This window comes from Pleurodeles waltl, chromosome 7, assembly GCF_031143425.1.
Source record: "Pleurodeles waltl isolate 20211129_DDA chromosome 7, aPleWal1.hap1.20221129, whole genome shotgun sequence".
Taxonomy (NCBI): Eukaryota; Metazoa; Chordata; class Amphibia; order Caudata; family Salamandridae; genus Pleurodeles; species Pleurodeles waltl.
Window position 1 is genome coordinate 1513702057 of NC_090446.1, and position 25950 is coordinate 1513728006.

General features: G+C 42.6%; 1 protein-coding gene across 1 annotated transcript in view; it reads left to right on the top strand.

The window, feature by feature from the left end:
- LYPD3 (LY6/PLAUR domain containing 3) overlaps positions 1 to 2209 on the top strand; it is a 72801-nt gene extending 70592 nt beyond the window's left edge. The window contains exon 5 of the mRNA XM_069201310.1: positions 175 to 2209. Within this exon, the coding sequence (XP_069057411.1) occupies positions 175 to 632 (458 nt within the window). The 3' untranslated portion in view covers positions 633 to 2209. The remainder of the gene's footprint in view (positions 1 to 174) is intronic.
- The last annotated feature ends 23741 nt before the right edge of the window (positions 2210 to 25950 follow it).

Here is a 25950-nt window from a genome sequence, read left to right on the forward strand (position 1 = left end):
CTCAATCACGTCATTGTATCAGGAACAAATTAAAATGTTATTGAGGGGTAAGAGTGATCGTGATGATTTCAGCTGACCAATTTGTATAGTTGGTATGGAGTGTGAGTGAATATATTGTTGCTACAGAATGGTCATTCTTGAATTTAATATGCATTGTTGTAATTTTGTCTTTAGGTAACTCTACAGTGTCCTTACCCATCAAAAGCTGCTCTAAACGATCCATCTGTGCCAAGGAGACCTTGAAATTGGGTGGGGCGACATTCACTGTTAAAGGTGCATGCTGCTCCGGGCCTTTGTGCAACAAGGACCTGTCCAACATAACTCAACAAGAATCCTTCCCCATGCTGGAGATGTACCCTGGTTCTGTCCAGGAAACTACACCAGGTCAACATTCAACCATCGAAAATGCCACACAGGTCATGGCCATGGAAAATGCCACCTATAGCAAAAACTTGTCCATCAGTGTGACAAGTGTGAAGGCTGGAACAGTAACTTCCAACATCAACTCCCTTGACCATAAACCTGCCCATGGAACAACAATACACACAGCAGACATTAGGGAGAACAACTCTGCCTCCAAGATTTTCAACCCTGTCTGGGCACTCCTGTTTCTAGCTGCTTTCCATTTATAAGTGAAGCCAATTTTTTTTCTGTGTACAATTTCCTCTTCCTGCATTGAGTTCCACTGCAGCATTTACCCTTTTATGAAGTTTCCTGTAGGCTTTGTTGGAGCAGAGCAGTTTCCATGGTAGTTGGGCCAGACTCTGAATTCTGCTAATTTATAAAATGCATCCAGTGGTAACAAGGCAGTACCAGTGATGGCTGTTGCTTACCAATGTTGTCCCTCAGTGCATATGACACTCGAAGGGTAGTCTCTATAAGCTCCCATGGATCACTCTAGGAGGTGGTAGAGGTCTGACAGAAGATGCTATAATAATGAGCTCATGTCTTTAAAACAAGTAGTTGCTGTTGTGATTTCAGGTTGGTGAGGGGCACTAATGGGATCTTAGGGAATTAACAGACCTACTAGTTCACCAGTTATGCCTAGAAGATAGTTTTAGAATCCAACCACACATCCATGCCCAGTTTCCCTCTAGCAACAGGGAATGTGTCAGTAATGTACACTATAATATCTTTAAAAGGTTGGCCTAGTACTCTACACTAGTCATTGGGATAATAACTTAAGTTTGAGAACTATAAACATACCCAGGAGCTCATTATGAGTGGTGGAGCTCCACTTAGAGCATTAACTCTAGGTGAAGGAAATGTCACCAGGGGCCATTCCATGCAGCCTGGTGAGCTGAGATTCATAGATCTGAAAATATTAGATCCAGTAATCCTGGGCCCACACCCAGTACAATTCCAGTAGAAGCAAGTGGAGGGGCTGGTGACATACAACCCCACCCAGCATTTGAGGATACTGACTGTAATCCTGTACCAGACATCTGCATCCCTACAGGGACAGTATACAGTGCTCCCCATGGGCTGATGCTACCATGCCATGGCTTGCAACCCCCCAGCCCCAATGGCTTCCAGCTCTCTGCTGTCATTTTACACCTGCTCTGAGCAGGTGGGAAATGTTGGCAGATTCGTCCATGGAATTGGGAAAAACACTGGAAAAAGACCTATATTCCCAGTTCATCTGGTTAGTCCCCATTCATAGAACAAAAAACTGTTAATGAGGGCCTAAGTCTTGAGTTTGATGCTGCTGCTTCTTCTGCTAATAAGTAAAATAAAACTTTAGGGGCAATGTAGTGCTTGCCAGAGCTAGAGAGCAACATAAATCAAAACTTTTGCTGGCGCATTTAAAGGGGTATAAACTGCTGATTGACTGCTGGTAGAGCATCTGCCATTCTTTGGGACTAGCCCATCCACTGCTTAGTGAAAGTTGACATTTCTAAGGATGGTAATCCTGTAGTGAGGACCTTCCTGCAAGAAGTAGAGTTTATTGATTTACTGACTTGTCAGATACTTGTGATATTAGGTTTAATATTGCTGCCACCCACTTTATGCACCAAATGTAGGTCAACCTGTGTCACTTAGTGACTCCAACCTTTATACTTGAAGTGTTTTTCGTAGAAGAAGTTGATATTTAGATTCAGTGACATTTGTGACCTTTAAGGATGTTGACTTTAATCCTGTAGACCTGCCCAACCTGCAACCTGTTTAGTTTGAGATGTTTATACCAATAAACACTATAGGAAATCGATTCTGAACCTTAAAATTGTCATGTATTCAACACATTGCCTCAGAGTGTTGTGTACCTCTGGGGTTTTCAGGAAAATGATGGTGTGAAAATGTTATTTCAACAAAAAGTTGACTTTAAGATTTGTATACATGTGAATTTCTCAGGGAGTAGAGTTCTGCACAACATCCTTGTCTAGTATTCAACAATATGAGGGTGGGGACTGTGGACCTTTTAAACCTCTGTGAAGAAGGCATGTTTGATAATATGATAATGACTGCTTCTATGCTTATAAACGTCACAAGGAATTGCCATCATGATCTACTGGGATCTGCTGAAATTGGAGATCAGGCACATGGGTGTTGGTGACCCATCAGTGGATACGTACTTCCATACATCATACAATTATATATCTACAGACATTGGAGTCACTCTAATGTTGTCGGGTTACTTCACTTACACATCCACAGACGCAAATTCCATTGAAAGGAGGCCCTGCATGGAATATCAGAGTTACAGGGTACAAATGAACTTGAAGCTGTTCACACCCACTTTTGAGTCAACAAATCATTATCTGTTTGTAACAAGGATATATTGTACAGATGAAATTCAGGTGGGCAGGAAATATCCTTGGATTATGATAGTTTACTTTGTGGAAAGATGATGGAAGGTATCAAGTTTATCAATATGCACCACTAGTTAACATTCAATGCTCATTCCATTCCATTGTTTTACTGTCTCTGTGCTATTTCACACAGCGATCAACAACATGCAAACTTGTCCTGTGCACTCCTCAAAAGGAACATTCCAGCCCTAAACTATAAGCAACATTTCCTTTACCCTACAAGCATTTCTTAACCTGTAGTGGTTTCTAATCACAGAGTAAAAGGCTAATGCGTAATCAGTGAAAAGGTAAACAACGTTTGCCACAATATATTGTACATTGCTTGATGATATTGCATAAGATAAATGTTTGACCATCACTAAAGCAGGAGCTCAAAATATGACTCGAAAATTTGGAATTAAGTTATAGTCCTCTCACGTCTGCTGTAGAAAGCTGAAAGTGTGTCTACATTATGAATAAACTAAAATAAATGATTGTAAGATGGAATTAAAACTGACCATTTCTTGCTGTGCTCCCACAGTAGGGAGCAGGAATTCTCCCTAATGTGAAACAGCTATTAAGCTATTAAGGTATGCTGCTAACATTTGCCACCACTGGCAGGTTCAGGCTTTAAAGTAAGACCTTAGGGCTATCAGCATTGCATTGTGTAGAAGCATGAGCATTGCATTGTGTAGAAGCCAGAATCAATTGTTGCTATACTTCATGAATCTGTGGGCACTGAAAGGTAAGAAACATTTTTATCAACAATCTAGCCTCAGGTTGGGGAGAAGGATTTAGAGTCATTGTAGATGACAAGGGTAATATACATTCAGAAATCATGTCTATTTGTACCTTAGTTGGAATGGTATTCAAATCCACATTAACTTGTTTCCTGAAACACCTGGAATGACCCTTTTGTAGTGAATCATCAAACACAGTGTTTGGACAAAATATTGAGTCCAAAATATTGTGTGGACTAAAAATCGTGTCAAGAATATTGAGGACATAATATCATGAAGGTCGTTTCTATAGGAAAGCAAAGTTTTACTATACCTAACTCCACATAATTGTACCTTAAGAATATTATACATATATATGTACAGTATGTAATGTGAAGTTAAGACTAGTAAATCCATACTCACCTATTTGAACTTATTTTCTCAATATTTTGATCCTAGATATTTTCAAAACTATGGCCCTCATTTCAAACCTGCCGGACGGGGGAGAAGTGGCGGTAATACCGCCAACAGGCCGGCGTAAAAAGAAATGGTGGTCATCCGCCACTTCTCCACTCCTACCGCTAGGGCGGTGACGACCGGCTGTGCTGGAGCCTTCGGTCTCCAGCCTGGCAGCCATCACCAGACCGCTGGCAGTATCACGACCCTGCATACCGCCATGGATTTCGGGTTTGTTTGGAACCGCCACTAAATCCATGGCGGTAGGCACTATCAGTGCCAGGGAATTCCTTCCGTGGCACTAATAGGGGTCGCCCCCACCCGAGTACTCCCCCATACCCCCCACCCCCACTGCTACCCCCCAAAGATGGCAGGACCCCCCTCCCCACCCCTACCCCCAACATGCACAGACACACACACACCCTTCCCACCCCCACCCCCAACATGCACAGACACACACCCCTACACGCACACATACACTGCAACAACACATACCCGCACATATACAAACAGACATGCACACAGACCAACCCGCACACATTTCCCATACACACAACACACCCCCGCATGCATACACGCACTCACACACCCCCTCTACATGCTCACACGCACACCCCAATGAACGCACACAACACCCTCCCACCCCCCTCCCCTAACGGACAATCAACTTACCTTGTCCTTTGATCCTCCAGGAGGGGATGGGATCCATGGGGGCAGCTCCTCCACCAGCTCCCCGTCACCAGAACACCGCCACACCAAATCATGGGACGTGATTCGGTGGGCCGTGTTCAGATGACGGGGTAGTGGAGCAACCTCCAATTCCCCGCGACCGCCAGTATGTCTGCTGGCGGCTCTCCGTCCGAAAAAGGATGGAGGGCTGCCAGCAGTCATAATACGTCGTGCAGAAAACCACCTGCACTGGCGGTCTTCAGCACGGCGGTTCACCGCTGAGGTCGAAATGAGGGCCTATATCCTGTCCACATAATATTTTGGTCCTTGATGTTCTGTCAGTGATCCATCAGATACATACTACATCGAAATGTTGTTTTTTCATTAAGAACCAGAGCCCTTCAGGTGGCCGTGGGAGCTGCGTAGTTTTCAGTCATCAAGACGGTGACACACACTTTTACGAAATTTAATATGGAATGTCGAAAGTGAATTTTTTGGCTCCAAATATCAAAACCAGCGTATGGTCCACTGCTATATTTTGAATGTAAGCATGTACATACAGAAGTATAGGTTTACCATACTTGAAGATATGGAGTCAAGAGTAGTAAATCTATGCTTACCTATGTATGCTTACCTGCACTATATAGTCAAAGTCAATATTCTGCATACAATATTCTGGATATGTCATTTTGGCAGGACAATATGAAAAGCATGATCCTGTGATGGAAACCCCAAAGAACAGCTGTTTGACCGGTCTTTGTTTTCCATCTGTTTATGGCCCACAAAAAAAAACCCTAATGGAGTAATCACTATAAATGCAGAAGTCTTGCTGTCATGACTCTGGAGGCACACACAAGCAGCCTGGGTTTCACTTTGTGCAAGGAAACAAGATGGGGATATATAGGAAACATAGGGCCTGACTTAGATTTCAGCGGACAGCTTATTCCGTCACAACAGTGACAGATACCCCATTCACTGAAATATAAATCCCATAGGAAATAAAGGGATTTTTATTTCGGCGAATGGGATCTCTCTCATCGCCGAGACAGCAAATCTACATCAGGCCATCAGTTCACTAATTGGTGGTGATTCACTCACTTCTGAGTTGTGTCATCACTTCCAAGTTGGCTATAGTAGCACGAGTGCTTCATCTTGCAGACATATAGTGAAGTGCCTGTCCACATACATAGTTGTATGTCTTCTCTGCTTGTTGACTAGCTTATCGGTTGGCTGGTCATTCCACCGCTTTATTACTTTCGCTCCTTTTAATTTCCTGAGGTTCTCCTGTTAGAGATTTAACCCTACTTCTCTGTGTAGGTGTTTGTCTGTGCTGACTGGTTTACATTCCAGCTAATGGTTTTCCAGTCGTTGGCATCCTGGGGTTCTACTCAAGTTCCTGGTCAGTGCAGGGGCTCCCCACAGCATCGTCCACCTTGTAGTTTGACCAGGTGCAAGAAGACCTGAAGGCTGAGCCAGATCATGCAGATGAGTAGTTCCTGTGTCACGCTCTTCTTTTTGCCCCTTGCTTCTCTGTAGGCCACACTATTTTTGCAATAGCCATCAGAAAATGGATGGCAGGACTGGAACTCTCAGTAGATACATCTCCTTCAGTCCAGTTTAACACTTACTTTATGTGCATACAATGTAAGCAACCATTGGCAAAGCCAATACGTTTGACCTTGGCCCACAAGGTGTGATGGTGCTTTTTTATTTGTATTTCCAAAATATGCAGGAGAAAGAAAAACAACAAAATATATTATGCCACTGCCTAAATGTGGCGTCAGTATGGTTGTAAGACAAAATTGCAAAGTTAACAAATATTAACCATATAGTTTTAATAGTATGTGTGCTTTCTCCTAGACATGTGCTTAGACAAAGGGGACATTTTACAAAGGTAAACCTACACATGTCAATTTACTCTTACACTTAATGGTAAGTTTACTATATTTGACATCTCATCCTTTCCAGGCACGACTCACAAAATGAAGTTCACAAACCTACGGGTGTAAACCTCCACCTCCACCTCTCCCTTCTTTTCTATGGTTGTGTATTTTTTGATCTTGCAATAGCAAGTATCTCCATTCACTTTCAAATGGAGGAAGAAGACTGCCTCTTCGGAAGTGGCCTGACAGTCCAACCTAGCAAACTGCTCCTGGCAGATTGCAATGTGTATTCATCCCAAACGTTTCCACGTGCTCACCTTACCAAAACAAGGGACTTCAGCCTGCTTGTGGTTTTGACCTGCTGGGAAACACCCCACCCTTGCATTATTGATATGGGTTCCTGGAAACATATACAAGGTGTCAACAAAGACTCCCTCACTGATAGGGTAGTCCCGGTTTACACCAGAGACCACTTAGGCGCTGTGTGGCAACAGAAGCACAGAAAGTGGAACCACTATGCATGTTTATATGGGACAAAAGATTCACACTGGGATATTGTTTCTGCTCATTCAAATATATTTATTAAGGTTTCTCATTTTTTAAACAATCTTTTTGTTAACTTTTTTGTCATTAAGGTTTTGGATCCCAAAGCAAGTTACATAGCATGTAAGCACATATTTAAGACAAACAACATTCAGACTTCTGAGAATATAGAATTGCATCCATTTGCATAGTATTAAAGTACACAGCGGAGACATGTATTTAGTTGAATTTTCTGAAGTGGCAAAGCCTCATTTAATGTGATACGGTCAGTGTATTATTTTGTTATAGTTCTCTCCACTTAATGATATCATGCTTGCATTGACTTAACATTCATACATTCTTATTAACAAGAGGCAATACATCTGGCCATTTCATTGTAATATATGCAAACACTTTCGCCAGTCAAGACTTCAGGGTTCCATTTATCTGCTCTACCAGACATGAGGCTTCTAGTCTGTAACTGCAATGCAATCTTTGCTAAACTTGTAATGCAGCACACAATAATTTAGGGATTCATTATTGAAATTAGTTCCTCAGTCTGATTCCAGAGAAGTCGGAAAATTGAATCGAGGTATCAACTCCTTCAATAGAAGTTTTGCAACTGTGAGGCTATTGTTTCTTCTAGTTGGGTAAGCCTCGAACCAATGGAAGAAAACACACACCACCACCACCAGCACATATCTCAGCTTATTGCACACTGGCAATTCAATGAAATTGCTCAGTGTAATAACTGTGCATTTCCCTACATTCATCTGTTGACACGTTACACATCTGTGACACACTGATTTTGCAACCATTCTGTATGTAAGGTTGTGCCATGTTTGTCTGAACGTTTTAATCATTGCATCTTTACCAATGTGAGCCTGTCCATCCTAATATCTTGCCAAAAGGAGCAATAAGCTATTTGGCCACACTGGTTTGCCATCACTTGAAATCCAAACATCATCCTAATTTCTCTTGATACATCCTGCTCTGATCCAACCATGCCTCTCTTCTGCTGTCACTTCATCCTGCAATCTTTTGACTTCTTCCCACGTATCAATATCTGTCATAAACAATTTTTACTTGTCTCATTGCAACTTCCATAGCTCAGTTCTTCATTAAGGAAAGGGCAAAGCAAGACACAACATCCTGCAACTTCATCAGCATAGGTATTTGCCAAGGAAATGTGATCATTTGACTTCTAGTGAGCTGCACATTTTACAACTGCAATTTTCACAGGTAACTGTAATGCTTTCAACAATTGATAAACTTTGTCACCATTTTGGATAGGTGATCCAGAAGAGGTCATAAAGCATCTCTGGGACCACAACTGCCCAAAGTTGTGAACAAGACTAAACCCATATTGACTATCAGTGGATATGGTCACTTTGACCTGGTCGGAAATACAGCATGCACTGGTAAGAGCAATCAATTTGGCTTCTTTCACACCTGAGACTGTGCACACTCCATACCCATCTCTCTGGGCCCCATCAGAATCTCTTAAACAGGAGCCATCAACAAAAAAGACTTAGTGAATTTTGTCCAAGGGGACATCTTGAATTTCAGCTCTTGGTTTAGTGCTCAGTTCATTCACATCAAGACAGTCATGCTCAACCTCATCCTCATGGCTGCTTGCATTTTCAAAAGAATCTGGCAAAAGAGTTGTAACATTCAAAACATTACATTGTTTTAAGTTCACATTTGGAGAACCAAGGATCACTTGCTCGTAGCCGGTCAGATGAGCAGTTGTGAGATACTGTGTCTTTGTAGGTGTAAGCGAAATCTTCACTGAATGGGGAATAAAAACATTCAGTGGACGGCCCATAACAATGCCTTCATACTGCTCTATGCTGATGCTCAATGCGGCCATGGCTCCTAAACAGCCGGGCAACGCAGGATCAAGTGTGGCTGGAAAATAAGCCACTGGCTTGTTGGCACTTCCATGTAGCTGTGTTAAAACAGAGAGAGCACATCCATCCCTCTTACAGCAAAACAAAGAACAACATTTGTTGTAATTGGGCATTCCCCGAGCTGGGGCTTGGCACAAGCTTCCTCTTGGGTCAGTTAAGGCTTTCATGCATTCATCATCAAACGGTACTGGATCAGACACATCCTTTTGTGTCAATATTTGTAAAGGCTTGGACATAAAGGAAAAATGCACCATTCTCTATGTGGTGACCTAAGCATCAAACTTCCTATTTACAGTAGTGTAACTTTGCTGGGGAAGCTTTATGTCTGTTTTCTCATAAAATATTCAAGAGCTTTATGTTATCTCTTCTGCATGCCTCTCGAGTATATGACGCAACCAAAAGGTCATCAATATACTGCACCAAGACTGAATGACAGGGCATTTTAAGGGAACTACAAGTTCTTTTTTAAAGTCTGAATAAAGATTGATGCCGATTCTGTATACCCCTGAGGAGTACGACACCAAGTTAAAATACGACTGTCAAATTTAAATGCAAAAAGGAACTAGCGGTCCTCATGGAGGGGAATAGAAAAGAAGGCCTGGCACAAGTCAAACACTGTAAACCACTCTGCCTCACAAGGAATCTGAAATAAAATCACTTCTAGATGTGATACCTCAGGACAACATGGAATGACAATTTTGTTCACGTTTATCAAATCTTGAACTAAGCAGTATTTTCCACTGGGATTCCACAATCCTAAATTGAGGGGAATTACAAGGGCTCCCAACATTTCCTACGGAACACCCTGTTTAATGAGACTCTCAGTTAAGGGTGTTATTCCTGCAACTGTCTCATGTCATGTTGTAAGAAGGTATCCTCGGATACACTGCATTTGGCTTCACTGTTATTTCATCTGGCTCAACTCCTTTTATGAGACCAATATCCTTTCCTGAAAAGTCCCAAACTACAGGAATGACTGTTTCTTGCAATTCTTCTGGCAACTCATTACGTGTTATCACTGTATACAGAGTGACAAGTGGGTATTGCTCTAAAGTTTTACAAGGGACATCTTCTTCCTCATTTGTCTGTATTTGGATTCCTTTGGGTGTGCAGTTATTGGAACAATTTAACTTGCACAATAGGTCACAACAAGATTACTGGACTTGAAACGCACCCCACACGTTGGTGCTTGTCTTCAAAGCACGTTGGGGCATGTTCAATAAGAGGATTTGTCAGCTGCTTGTTTGCTACTCCTATAGCCTGAATTCTTCTTCCTCATATGGGCAAGTCTGCTGTTCATACAGCGGAACGTGTAGCTCCAGTGTGGACAAAGAATAACACATTGTGTCCCATAACATTGGGATTCACATAGGGACCACGTTGCTCTACCTCTAAGGATGCAGCTAACATGCAATCCCCATGATCAGAACTATCACTGTGGAAAGGTTCTAAACATTCCTCATCACTCAAGTCAATTAAGGGAAATTGTGAAGCTATCTGATTCACGTTTGCATTTGCCATTTCATTTGTGTTTAGTTTTTTCATCTGATTCATGTTTTGCTCAGGAACCATCAACTGTAGCTGTGTCATTAGGGCTTGTGGAACCTTCATCTGCTGCACTGGGGACACTTGTACGAAAAGAATTTGGGGTTGCTACCTTGAGTCTGAGCAACTCCAGCATTCAGTACCGTATGATTCACATTATTATAGGGACAGTCCCTCTACCAATGACTATAATTTGCGCATGCATGACATCGACTTGTTTTCCTCAATGAATGAACATCGACTAAATTTCCATTCTAATCAACATGAACACCACATCCTCTACCTCTAGGCTGAATCACATTGCTAACTGCTGTTGCACTCCTTGCATTCCACTTGTATTTACCATAGTTGCAGGATTCTGACTTCCTTTACTTGCAGCTTTCAATTACATCACCATCAACTTCTCTCTCAACTTTTTCTGCTACAACTCAATTTCATTGCTACAGTACCTTGCATACTGCAGGATCTCATCAACGGGCTTGTTTTGCTAACAAATTAACTGCTGTTGAATCATTGAATAATCTCAGGCTGCAATCCTTGCACACACCTAATACAAAATGACCCATATCTTTCAGCTCAATGTTTTCAGCACCACTGTGTTGTTTAAAAGCTTGCAACAATCGCTCATAATATGCATGAATTGACTCTTTAGTTTCCTGTGCTGCCCAGTCAGTTTTCTGCCAATCAATGTATTTTGGGTAAACTTTGCTGTTCAGGAATTCAATTACCTTCTAATACTTTTTCATCACTCCTTCAGATAGTGCAGCTGTTACTGTACCTCTCGGGGGTTTACGTTCTAGCCAATCAACACTTCTTTCGCACTCAGTCCACAAGTCTACTGGAACCACAATGTTAAACAACGTATTCAAATCTTCCCACAAGCATTTTGAAAGTTCCAAAAATCTCTCTGTCTGCTTGTACCACTCCAATGGCTTCTCTCACAATCTTGGATAATCATTTGTGAATGACAGTATATTACTCCTACTCCAAAGTACATGCACATAATCTCCACCTGGTGTTTCTCTCATAGGCATCATGTTTACATTGTCATCAGCCTGATTTACTCCTGCCAGAGGCAAATTCTACTTTGCTTTCTTCTGATCTCTTTTCTTTAGCTATCTGCCTTACCATTTATATAATGCCCCCCATGTTTGAATGTATGTAAATAATTCCTTTATATGCATTCTCATTCCAGGTGACCTCATGTTATGAATACCTTTGCTACTGAGCTCAAAGCTGTAACTTCTCCGTAAGGGTTTAGATTGTTCTAAATCTTCTTTATATTTCCCAGCCAATTCTGCTAATTTCTCATAAGTCAGTCCTGCACGTTGAGTAACTTCTTTATACATGTAGTACAATTCATCTTCTGTGTATGTTTCCAATTGCTCCATCTCAAGCGTTCCCATAATTAACTTGCTTAATTCTAATTTTAATCTGGGCACATTCATTGTTCTGTTTCTCTCTGGTGTCTCTTCTGATCTAGCATTACCATTTGTTGCACCTGTTGTTCCTTGTGGGCTCAGATTGTTTAACCAATCAGTTAACTGCTCTACTGAAAGACCTTGCAAACTAATATTATTTCTCTGAGGCACATTTTGTGGGGTACTGCAATGTACAATTGAAATCTGATCTGGTGTGGGCATGTAAGGAAGTGGGGTTTCCTGAGGAAACCTTGCATCAAGAACTGGACCTGTTTGATTTAATATTTGGTTAGGTTTTGCAATTGCATAGGGGCCAAAGTTGGGACAAAAGGAGCTATTCTCGACATCTCCAAATTGCTTGAACGTACTGATCGCTGAATACTAATTGACAATATTCCTGCAGATGCAGGTGTTTCAGGGACAGCTAAAATATTCATTGACTGGGCATTACTTCCAGGGTTACCCGAAGTATATATTGTAACAACTGGACTTACAGTCATAAGAACTGTTAATGCATCTGGACCAATCAAATTTGTCTGACTCTGTGGAATCATCATTCCAGTACTTTGACCTGTTAAAACAGTACTGAAAGTCTATCCTGTATGATTCAAGGTAACATTTGACATTGTCTGCACTGGTGAATACATAGGCATAGTAAGATTCTGATTACAGCTCTGTACAGGCGTAGCCACATTAGGTGTCTGCACCATCTGATTCACATTAGGACTTCGTATTACCTGATTCATAACTGGGCTTGTAATGGACTGTGCTGTATTGACAGTTGGAGCTGGTACCACGGGCACTTGTGTACTGAACTTGCAGGTGTACCTGAAACCATCTGAATTGGACTCGGTGTAACTGGAGCATTTTGCACATTCAGGGCCACATTCTGTACTGCTCCATTAACTGAATGATATAGGTGGGGGACAATTCATCAGAAGCTGATCTATGAACTCATCTTCTGAATCACTTGCACATGCAGCTGTCTCATCTGCTACTGTCCATTCGGCTTTCGCTGTCTGTTGCTTTCGAATCTTAGGTTTTATACTCCCATCACCTTCTTCTGACATGGATGGAAACATTTCAATTCCATCTAGTATGGCTGTTCTACACATTTATTGTTCTGCACTCCATCTAGCTTCTGCTAATGTCTTAACTGCTTTCTGCATTCTATTCTCAAATGTTGACATTTCTTTCTGTCTTGTAACAAGCTCCTAAATAGCAAGGGCTTCAAATTGTGCAGTTCTTGAAGGAGCCTTTGATTCACACATTGCTCTACTCAAATCGTTTAAAATTTGCAGATTAAATGTTCCATAACAAGGAAAATCTAATGGACCCTCAGTTATTTTACACCACTGTATAAGCCATATGCATGCTGAAATTCCTTTTGTTTCTGAAACCTCATAAGCTGGTGTTGCCTCGGGTGCTACCTTTTCACCCTCTCTAACTGAAATAAACCCATCTCCTCTTAATGCACTTCTTAATGCCTTGAAAATTTTCATTTTTGGAAAAATTCAATTCACCCCACAGATTCTCAAACAAATCATGAAGTACATTCAATCCCACAATCCTTTTCACAAGCTGTTGTCAACCAAGCAATACTGTACTATCCACCAATACCAGGCAGCTTCACACTAACCAACCTATACCAGTGAGGCAGAGAATGACATCACAATCACTTTTCTCAGAGGCTGCATTTGCTTTGCAATTGTCTTTTGCACAATCGCTCACTCACAACTAATGCAAAATATTGCAAGCAAAACCAACAACCTGTCTGAATACCATGGGTAGGAACTCAATCGCTTTGAAAGCTGCATGAGCTACACTTCCAACTGTGACTTTTACAATAACACAACCAGTGACACTTGACTAGCAATTCTCATCTCTGGTTGATATAGATCCTCCGCAGGCCTTTTCCAATTCACCATATACCAACCACAACTCACACTCACTTAAGGAAAACTACTGGCACTGTCAATGGCACCTCATGACATGTAACTCACTGCAAACAATAAATTAGTCAAGTGTCTTCTACGCTTGTGTGTTATCCCGGGATCTTAGGCCACGACGGACCTGTCAACAGAAACAACAACCGTCAACATTTTTGAGCACTAAGCACCACAATCACTTTCAGTACGACGACTCCATGAAATACTTCGCAACATCACACTTCACCACAATCTTCAAGCAAAATGCATCAGAAGAGCAAATCCCTTTGTATACTCACGCAATCTGTCACTTGTAGTCACAATGCTGGAACTTCATCAATCTCTGGAATGGGCATTGGGCCGAATTACAGGGTTTAGCAATTCTTGGACTGGGCAATTACATGGGGTCAATCCTAACTCCCTATCACTTAACAAAATTATGGTTCTCCCTCTTATGAGACAAAACCATAACTCTGCTACCTTGACTGTGGACACATCTTTCATCCTTCGCAAATGCAGAACAAGGTTGACAAACGTTTTGACCCAGTAAGATGTGTGGTGAACCATAAACAATTACTACAACACCACCCCAATAATTTAGACACCATGACCAATGTGGCCACAGAAGGAAAACTACAATCAGAATATAGTTCAAAGCTTTATTACAAACACACACTCAAGGTCATGTAGACTATGCACAAAACAAAGTTATAAAGATACATGATCACCAAGTGTTGCCCAAAGTAACAAAATAAGTTCAAGCGTACTAATATTAACAAAACTAAGAATTCAAGTAGAATGATACAGAAAGTTAACAAAAATCTTGTTGGGTACAACATCAGAAACAATAAACTAAGAGCTCTCAGCTCGCTAGAAGGCCGATGAGAAACTCAAGTAGAGGAGTCTACTGAACATCATTGCCTTTTCCTCATCCTTGCCGATCTATAGGCATACAGTAATACGGCACAATGCTGTCACTCACAGTGCAGCTACCCAATGGCTGAAGAGGGCGGATCCGTTGTTCCAGGTTACAGTTGAGAATAAGAAAATTGTGAATGACACAACAGACCAATGTGTGAAGACTGCTATCTAAAAGCCTTAGTAAAGGAACATTTGAAAATTGCCCAGAACGAAGCTGCCTTGTGTCCTTCTGATGAATGAACTGGGTATGTTTTGCAGCACTTGCAAATCATCATGGTTTGATCGGTAGATACCAAATGAGCTGTTAAGTATGAAGTTATACTAGTATAATAGGGTTTTTTACCAGTCAGATATCAATCAATCAATCAATCAGTGCTTGTATAGCACAACTACTCACCCGTTAGGGTCTCAAGGCACTGGGGGGGGAAGTGTAGCGTTTACCAGTGAGGTGGTTCTTAAAAAAGCCATGTCTTCAGTTCCTTCATGAAGCTGAGGAGGGAGGTGGTTTGTCTGATGTGGAGAGGGAGGGCATTACAGGTGGTGAATGCAAGGTAGGAAAAGGAGCGTCCTCCTGTTCTGGTTTTCCTGATGAGGGGTATTTCTGCGAGAGAGACCTGGGCTGAGCGTAGGGTCCTGTGGGGTACGTAGAGGTTGAGTCGCTGGTTCAGGTAGGCTGGTCCGGTGTTGTGGAGGGCTTTGTCTGGATGGATGAGGATCTTGAAGGTGATTCTTTTCTCTATGGGAAGCCAGTGCAGTGTACGCAGGTGTTGCGAGATGTGGCAGTATCAAGGTTGGTCGAGGACCTGTCTGGCGGCGGGGTTCTGGATGTTTTGTAGTTTGCGGGAGAGTTTCTTGTTGATTGTGCCGTAGAGTGCGTTGCCATAGTCCAGTCTGCTGGTGATGAGGGCGTGCGTGACAGTCTTTCTATGTTCAAGGGGGATCCACTTGAAGGAATTGCGTAGGAGGCGGAGGGTGCGGAAGCAGGTGGAGGTGGCTGAGTTGATTTGATGGCTCATGCTGAGGTTGGAGTCCAGGATAATTCTGAGGATGCAGGCTTGGCTGGTTGGGGGGGGGGATGTACGGGAGGGCCACCAGGAGTTGTTCCACACATTGGGTTGAGGGTCCATGATGAGTATTTCTGTCTTCTTTGCGTTGAGTTGAAGGCAGCTGTTTCCCATCCAGTTGGCAACTGATTCCATGCCTTCGTCGAAGTTGTGTCTCGCTTTGTTGGGTTCGTTCGAGAGGATGAGTTGGGTGTCGTCGGCATAGTAGATTATGTTGATTTTGTAACTTCTGACGAGGGTTGCTAGTGGGGCCATGTAGACGTTAAACAACGTGGGGAAACCTGGGGCACTTCGCAGGTGGTGGGTGTGGGGTCTGCGAGGAAGGGGGCGAGTCTCACTCGTTGAGTTCTGCCGGAGAGGAAGGATTGGATCCAGTCGAGGGCCTTGTCTCTGAAGCTGGCTTTGTGGAGTCTTCTTATCAGGGTGTGATGGGAGACTCTGTCAAAGGCCGCCAAAAGGTCTAGTAGGATGAGAGCCGTTGTCTCTCCCTTGCCCAGCAGGGAGCAGATGTGTCAGAAATAAGGCTGTGCGCTGTCCAGGTCCCGTCCGAAACTCCGCTGCGCATATTTGCAGCACTTTATGCGCACCACTTGTCATCCCCTCTTGTTCCAAAAGTGGCCATCAGCGTTGTCTGCCCTGTGGTAAAACTCATGTAGCTGCAGGTTCAGGACATTGGTGGACAAAATGCACTTATCAGTGCTATTCTATGAAGGGACTACAATTCCCATGTTTTTAGAGGCAGCAGCCATCTTGGGGTGTGGCAGGCCTATAAAGCCCAGCCACACCCAAGCACGTTGCTCACTATTTGGAAGACTTCGATGCAGTCAGACCTTGTGGGGGTTCCTCTGAAGAAGAGCAGATTTCCTGCATGGCAGATGGACGGCAAATCGGAGTATCCTTGTTTCCATGGTGAATTCATATACGAGTAGGTCAAGCAAAGCATTTTCGGTTTTCAGAGTAAAGCAGCCTTGGTGCGACGATTAAAGCACTTCAGAGCACAGAAGTAAAGCGCCCCTTAGCACAACGAGCAGAGCGATTTAGGACACATATGTAATGTGCCTTTGGCACAGCAATCTAAGTGCTTCAGTCCATATGAGTAAAGCGCCCTTGTCACAGCAATTAAAGCACTTCAGTCCACATGAGTAAAGCGCCCTTGACACAGCAATTAAAGCGATTCAGTCCACATGAGGAAAGCGCCCAAGGCACGGCAATCGAAGCGCTTCAGTCCACATGAGGAAAGCGCCCTTGGCACGGCAATCAAATCGCTTCAGTCCACATGAGTAAAGCGCCCTTGGCACAGCAATCAAAGTGCTTCAGTCCATATGAGTAAAGCGCCCTTGGCACAGCAATTAAAGCGCTTCATTCCACATGAGTAAAGCGCCCTTGACACAGCAATTAAAGCGATTCAGTCCACATGAGGAAAGCGCCCTTTGCGCGGCAATCAAAGCGCTTCAGTCCACACGCGTAAAAAGCCATTGGCGCAACAATCAAAGTGACTCAGGCCACATGAGTAAGGCGTCCCTCAGCATAACGAGCATAGCGCTTCAGATGAGATAAGTGAAAGCGCTATCTGGCATAAGGAACAAAGCGCTTCAAGTTCAATGAGTAAAAAGCATTTTTGGAGAGAAGCACATTATAGTTTTCATTGTTTTTTGGAAAACAATGTGTGAAAAGCATATTTAATTATTTGAGAATTTCTAGGCTATGATCAAAAGTTTATGTTATGAATGCATAATTATTACATGATTGATATTCAGAGTATGACCATAGTCCAAAGCTCTTGCCATCTCTTGGTTCTGAGGTTGTAGTTTGTTCTTGTTCCATGATTCAAAGAAGGGGCTTTGCCCGATTTTAAAAAGGGGTCTCAATCGTATATCACAGAGACTTCTGTAGTCAAGAGTCTATTGATGAGTATAGTGCTATGAATGAGTATATGCATATTTGTTCTAACCTTTTCTTTTCAGATCTCTCTCCCCGCAGTTCCCTACCCTAATTCCCTTCCCCCCGCTTGGCTTCATCATAACTCTGTGCTATAATAGCTTTCTGAGTTGGTGACGCCGGGAGGTGGGCCTTTTGTTTCGCAACATACAGATCCCGAGGAAAGGACACTGTGACAAGATGTTGTCTGTTGCGGCCAAGAGGGCTGTTTCGGCGCTATGGTTTTTCCTGAATCCGGATTGGTCTTCTATGAATGTGGCGAGTTGACTGTTGCTTTTTTGATGACTTTCCAGGAAATGGGAGTAGGGAGATAGGCCTGAGGTGATTGAGGTTGGTGGGGACTGCTGAGGGTTTCTTGAGGAGGGGGTTGATCTCGGCATGTTTCCAGTCGTCGGGGAAGGTGGTGGCAGCTAGTGAGTGGTTGATGGTGAGGCAGAGCTTGGGGGCGATGGTGTCTGAGGCTCTGTTGAAATTATGGTGGGGGCATGGGTCCGTGGGGGCCCCAGAGTGTATAGACCTCATTGTTCTCAGCGTATCTTCGGAGGTGTGGGGGGTCCAGGTGCTGGTTGTTGGTTTGTTGGTGTCAGGATCTGGTGGAGGGGGTTCTGCGCGAAGGTCATCCTTGCTGAAACTGTTGTAGATGGTCTTGATTTTGTGGTGGAAGTAGGTGTTGAGTCTGTCACAGAGGTCCTGTGAGGGTGTGAGATTTTGCCTCTTCCATCTGTCTTACTCAACTCATATCAAGGAATTGTTTTTATGTGCGAAAGAGGAGGTACTTTGAAGATCTGACTGCATGATATAGACTACATTGATGGGGCAATGTAAATAGAAACAGAGAATTGTGAAACAATAGACATGTAGCAAAGAGCTAGATATATAAATAGAGAAATACATATGAGCAAAGGTATAGTCAGGCACATAGAAGGAGAAAGAGGGATACAGAAAACAATACAGATAGATCAATAGAGAATTTGCATGATAGATTAACACACGGGCAGAGAAAAACAAGACATGGAATAGCTGCATTGCGATAAACCAGCAAACAGATATCAACTGAAAAGTGAAGCAAGTGAAAGAGTAATGAACGTGGGAAGATGAATGAACCAGCTATAAGGGGAGCAAGGAGGTAGGAATCAACTGGAGAGAAATGGTGGTGTGACTGAAAGGATAATGGGGTGTTTCCCCCAACCAGAGTACAAAAGATGAGGAAGGAATGCAAATAGTCTGTCCAATCAGGGTCAGGCTTTGATTCAGAAGATACGTCACACTGTAATGATCCATCTCAATGGCTAGACACCTGCAGCATGCCAGAAAGGGAAAACATGCTGTAAATATGAGGATAGTGCAATGCCGAGAGCGGCGATGGGAAGGAGAGGGGACAAAAATCGAGATTATCAGGAATTGTGTGGCAAAGGCGGGCAGAACATCAATAAAAGCCCAGCTCTTAGAATGCCAGTAAGCAATGGAAGTAGTGGTGCCTACTACACTTCTTGCCTCACGGTAAGATGGCAGAATGCCATCACTCACAAAAAAGTTAGCCAATGGATGAAGGGGGATGGCCCACTGCCCCATTCTGTAGGCTGTAGTGGGCAGAAGAAAAACATGACTAACACAACAACAGACAAATGGATAAAACGGGCTGACTGAAACCTCTATAAATATGTATATCATAAATATACATTTAGCAAAATCAAAAAGTCTCGGCTTAATAGCAGACCTAAAAGGAACTCGTAAAATGGCATTGCTGAAGTGGGAATTCCTGTATTTCAATCTTAAAGTATAACCATGTATTAACCCCAGCCATTGGTCGTATGAACCTTTGCTAGGCAACAAGGAGAGATGACTAGGAGCAGTCATTTACATCAGACACCATGAACAGTGAAATCCAGTCGGGCCTTCACAAGAATTGATAAAGAGATTTGTTGTGAGTTTTAAAGCTTTTATTAACAAATTAATTCAAATGTATTTATTAATTTAGTAAATATTAAATGTACTCATCATTGTTATAGGTTCAAATAATTCATTAGTCAACATTTCAAGACAAGATAAAACATCACATTATAAGAATTACAAACAAAATAGAGAAAATGCAACAAGAGTATTCCATATATCAAAATCCTGAATATACATTGATAGGATTTCTAGGCACAAAGGATAATTTCTTCAAGAGGCAAGGTAAAGTGTCAGCTTTAGAAACTCAAATGAAGTGCTCAGATGAGAGATCAAGAATGCATAAGCATGAAGCTTTAAACTCAAGCATTAGAAATTATAAAAAGCTCGCAAGTCTTCTCAGCTCAAAGTCAGCAGGCATACCTAAGGTCTGCTTCTTAAGTTCTGCCACAAGCTCTAGGTAACTAGCCTCTTGGTACGAAGGAGAAGCTGTATGATAGAAGGAGGCCTCTATGGAAAGGGGTCCAAAGTGTTCTGTCTGAGTAATCCAAGGAGCACACCCTAACATAATTCTACCTAAATATCATTAGCAAGAAATCTTACATTCCCCATTCCTGCCAACCAGTCACTTTCCAGCAAAGTCTGGGAGCAGGTAAAATCCCTAGTTTCTCAAGTTTTCACAACGCACTACAGAAGTATGTCCTTGGATTTTCACTTTTGATCAAATCTTGTGGTTCAGAAAGTTCTTCCCATGAGTCACGTTTCTTGGTATCTCCTCTTCTCACAGTCAGAATCTCACTATGAGTTGTTTAATACATAAACATGCCTATTCATTAACTAACAGAAGGCTTCTGAAAAATTACAGCATCTGCAGTGGAAAAAGAAAAACATTTTGTGCAAAGACAACAGCTTACTGCAAAAAGAGGCCTAACAACCCTAACATGTCAAATTGACATTTAACATGGCATCAGTAGTCAAGGTAACTTAAATCAATATATTATGTGAATCCATTCCTTTTCACTTATAAAACCTAAGGATCTCATTCGGGTTTGGTTGTCCCAGTGCAGGACAGCCAAACTTGTGGAGAGGACGCCACCGCCATGGTGGTAGTGTCCCCCCGCTTTATTACATGGTTTCCACTTGCCTGACCTGGCTAACCTGCAGAAATCTTGAACTAGAGCATTCCCACCAGTCCAGCGGGCGGAAGCAGTGCTACGAGATAGCACTTGGCTCCCTTAAAGGAGCTGAAGGCTATCTCGTTGCACAGATGGGGCCGTTCAGCATCTTCGGAATGCTCACTCTTTGCAAAGCAGACTATGCACATTCCGATGGTGCTGGGCAGGGGAGCTTCTGCACTGCCCATTCCACGGCCAGTGCAAGGGCCCCTCTGTGGCTCCCTTCACTTGTTCTCCGCCAGCCTTTTCATGGTGGTGAAACTACCATAAAAAGGCTGGCAGAGAACAAGGTTGTAATCAGCAGGGCGGTGCTGAGTTCAGTGCCGCAATTACAACCAAGACCACCGTCAGCATCTAGGATCCTTGCGGAGATGGCAGTCGGATGGCAGTCCGAACACTAAACTTGTAATGTGGCGATCAGATCACCACAGCCACGGTGGTCTGACTGCCACCGCGAGGCTGGCGGTCTTGTGACCGCCACCGCGAGGCTGGCGGTCTTGTGACCACCAGCCTCATAATGAGGCCCTAAGTATGATCACCTAGTACAAATGTTTGCTCTGTGTGTGCACGTTTTATTTATCAATGACATTTTGCACTTTTCATTTTATTGCATTCAATTTGCAAAATGAGAAAATTCGCTCTATCAGCATTATTAGAGCAACTCCTGTCTACTTCATTTTTATTGTTTTTCACATAAATACAGTTAATACATGTTAAATTTCCTAAAATCAAAGGAGGTACAAGAAAACTGTTGACTTCAACGGCATGAACCAAAAAAAATCCAAAATAAACTTGAATTATAGTAGTCTGTCAGTTCTGATTGGCCAAACACATCAACATGCAAACTTTCTTGTTTTTCTTCTGTTCTGCAGAGGTTCTCTCAAGGGTAAGGATTAGGAGTGTAGCAATCTATAGTGCAACTTGTGCAGTGACACTCAGGCGCAGTTGAAAGAGGGCCCATTTCCTTGATAGCTTTAGGGCCCATGGTCCTCTTGCTAACCACTGGCCGGGATCACCAGAGGTCCGACTGCAGGGCTCCATCAAAGGCTCTGTGAGCAGCACTGGCAGCAACTGTTGAATCTCAGAAAAGACATAAAAGAACACACTATCAATCCAAAGATATTTTTATATCACAGACATGTTCACTTCTGCTTACAGACATCAGATAATCTGGCTCAGAGTTTCACAGACCCAGCTCCATCTAGACACTACAGCAGTCATGCAGTGCCTCACAGGCCTACTACTCCCTGGCTTGCTCACAGTATACCACATTCACCTTTCACCTACATACGCCTTGCAGGCTCTATGAGAGTTTACCTGTGTCTTCGGGCCCATATCAAGTGATGGGTGCATTATCGTCCTTGCGCCAAGGTGCATATTCAAATGGGTGCACTGGCGCAAACAGAGATGGTGCTCCCTATTACAATGAATACCTTGTGCCCAAGAACTATAGTTCCCCTGGGCACATCTCATTAGTGAAATATGGAGTGGCTGCTTGAAGCAGCTGCTCTGTCTTTTACTTTACAGGCGGCATCCGCAAGAAATTCAAAGGGGGACGAAGATACCCCTGCAGGCAGGCACAGTAAGTTGCTGTAACCTTCAGCCTACGTATTTGGATGAGGAGGTTCAATGGGAGCAACGTATTCATCCATCAGTGGGGTTTCCCTCAACACCTTTTTGTTGCACCCAGTCCATGCGTCTCCTGATGGCCTCTTAGCCTTTGCGTTCACATCCATTATAAGTCTCTGGCACAGAGGCAAAGTTTTTCTCTCATCTGCATGGGAAATGAGGGAACCTTTTTTTTTTTTTTTTGTTTAGTCCTCATGCACCTCAGAGCTTCTGTCACACCTCCACCACGCAACCTTTTCAATTTCTGAAAAAGCACGAGAGCGGACAACAAGCCCAAGGAGACCATTCTCACCCACTCAGCCCTCCTGGGAGCGCCCACATGGCTGACACGGGTGGAGAAAAAATTAATCATTAGACTTTATCCCTAACCTTTCCCTTCCCTGACAGGCTCACCAAGGTCTCTATATCATTACATTACGCTTTAAAGGAAAGGGGGGGTTAAATCTCCCCCCTTCAACTCCAGAAGGGGAGCCCATAGCTTCTTCTTTTTCAGTCTCTGCTCAGGGCCACCCACCTTTATATCTAATTTTGCCATATACAGAAGAGCTTCAAGCCAACTCCTGTATGTAGCCTCTTTGCCTCTGCTTCCACATCCATTATAAGTTTCTGGCACAGAGGCAAAGTGTTTCAATTATCTGCATGGGAAATGAGGGAACGTCTTCTTACGATAGCGCGGTCCCTACATGTGGGCTGGGACTATCAGTAGCACAAAAGGGGTAAAAGGAGTATCTGTGACCCCTTCTGTAATATTTCATTGCCCCAGGGGTGCTGAAAGCTGGCACACACGTCCATTTTGCCCCCTGGGACACTGTCTATAATGTGGCTCCAGGCTTTCTAGTATTGAAATCTATTCATGGCCACCCCCTTGTCTCTGAAACCCTTGTTGCACAGGCCATCTGCCTGGCCCTCCCTGTTGCCACTTCATTCTCTGTCCATCAAACCCCTTGTTCATCCTGAAGGTTCATATCTTTTTGATCTTTCTGGCACTACTTCTCTGGAAGCAGAATCTCCTGCTGGCAACCAACATATAAGTATGCATATTTGTAACAGCTGTCCACCAATATGTTTGCATATACTGTTCAATGTAGGACTGCACACACTTTCTGTGCAAGAAGCAGTGAATTAATAAATGGAAGCACAAAATAAAGTCCACTGAATTGCTGCAAACATCCCTGGCATGTGGCTGTCTATAGACCAGCCCTACAAGCGGCTCAGAGGCAAGCCTTACATTTGACGCTAATAAGTGATCTTGTCTAGACCACGGAAAATGTTTTTTTCAATCTGCAGTAAATGGAAGTGAACCTCTAGGTGGATCTACTTTTCTGAGGAGGATCTACTTCTGCTAACCAAACACTGGAAAGGAGCTCATTCAGCAGGTTGTATCCCAGTAGGAGATATTCGGCTGCACGTTGATCATAGCCTAGAACACAGAACCCAGGGTCATACTACGAGTGCTTAAAAGGATGGCCATTGGTAGCTAAAGCAGCGCACTGTAGAGCAATTATGATTGGCCAACAAACAAGAATATTCCCTGATGTTAGGATAATTCTGTTTGGCTCTGGTACCTAAACAGAATGACTGTGAGTAGCTCTCACAACCTTCAATCCTGCTACCAGCCCTCTTCTCAAATCCATCTGCTTAAGAGATTTTTCCAGTTTTTCTAACTGAATACATTTTTCAAAAAACATTAACTCAACAGTTCTCACAAAATAAACAATGAACAGGTCTGCACAAAAAACATAGCCCACTTCAACAAAGAAATGCAAACTAGATCTCTAAAGCAAATATGTAGACTACTACGCAAACAGATGCATTATTTCACAACAAAGGAAGATAGACTCCCCTATACAAAAGACGATTGACTTTTCAAAACAGAAAAAGAAACTCCATAGCAAAGATGTACACTCCATTTACCAAAATGATATATATTAATAAAGATAATAAAAGCAAGAAAATATAATCATAAGTGTCTAAGATCAACAATAAATTGTAAAAGGTTACTTGTGTAATTCAAATCAATTAAATTGTACTATTCTTGTGTGGTTCATATTTTGGCAATATAACTATCAGGTATTTTCCACATTAAAGATTTGATTGAACATGGTTTATTAGTGTTGTTTAAAGACACATCGACTCCATTTTTCATGAATAATATCCATTACTACCAAGCATGAGTATATAAAGCATTATCAATTTTCCATCTCATGGTAATTCAATTTATAGCTAAAAAAATGAAGAGACAAATGGTAATGTTGATGACCAAGTGTGTTTTGTTGTCCCTTATGTGTAAGTGTGTTGCTGCAAGCATGTCTTGTTGCAGTGCTCTGAGAATGTGTGTGTGATTGACTGTCCAATATTTGCTTGAAAAGTCAGGGCATATTAAATTATATAATGGTTTAATGCATTGTGCCTAGTCTGGAATGTAAGTTTTGTCAACGTTTAAAAAGCCCAATAATGACTGCAGCTTTTATGGTTTGGTGGTTGCAATTGTGCACATTTTTCTAGAAAGTGGGGAGCTAGGCTCTTTCCTTCATTTTGATAACTCGTATCCCAAAAATAGGACCCCGATAAAGAAATATTTTGTTTTCCTAAAATTGAATTTGTAGAGTAATTCGGCAAATCCCACAAAAAATGCTGGCCACTAGTCCGTAAGGTAGATGTCATAGACATAGGACAACGCGTCAGGGTCAACGTTGTGTAAAATGGATGTTACACATGCGGAAAACAGTCCAGGACTACTCTTATACCCCTGTGAGAGCTCAATTTTTTTTGTGAGCCAAAAGCACTAAATGTTGCTGGAGCCCTACTTTCAGGTGTTATATTTTGGCACTAAAAGCCATTGGAAATATCCAACACTGTTTTACATTTTTTGCACACTATCTTGTTAATGAGTGCAGTACTAATAGCAAATGTGAGTGTGTGGCTGTTTAAATGTCTATAATCTAAGACTATTCTATAGGAATGGTCCATCTTAGTGACGGAAAATAGAGGATTATTCATAGATGAGAGACAGGGTTCAATTACACCTTGGTGTTCTAGCTCTGTGAGCATTTCTCTCACCGGTGCTTTAGCCTCATGGTTAGTAGGATATTGAGGTTGAGGCTGTGGCTGGGATCGAATTGGTATTATGTGGTATGGAGAATCTTTGCCCCACGACATGGTTGTGATACAGCACGGGGTCTTGTGCTACTGCCCCCTCAAAGGAGTAAACCTCTCTTAACTCTACAGGAACCAGGAGTGAGAAAGAAGGGATAATTACCTCTTCCCTCGTGGGAGATTAGGGACAAATTCTGGTGGCCAATCTTTATCGACCAATAAAATACCATAATTACAAGTTAGTCATTCTCACAATATATTATCAATTGTACACTTAATGTCTCCCTCTAATTGTATTTTCATTTTATATACCATATTGGGAGGGGAGACGCACATGTCTGCAGTTTCAACTTCCAAAAAATCGTCAGTTACTTTCACCTCCAGATGCTCTT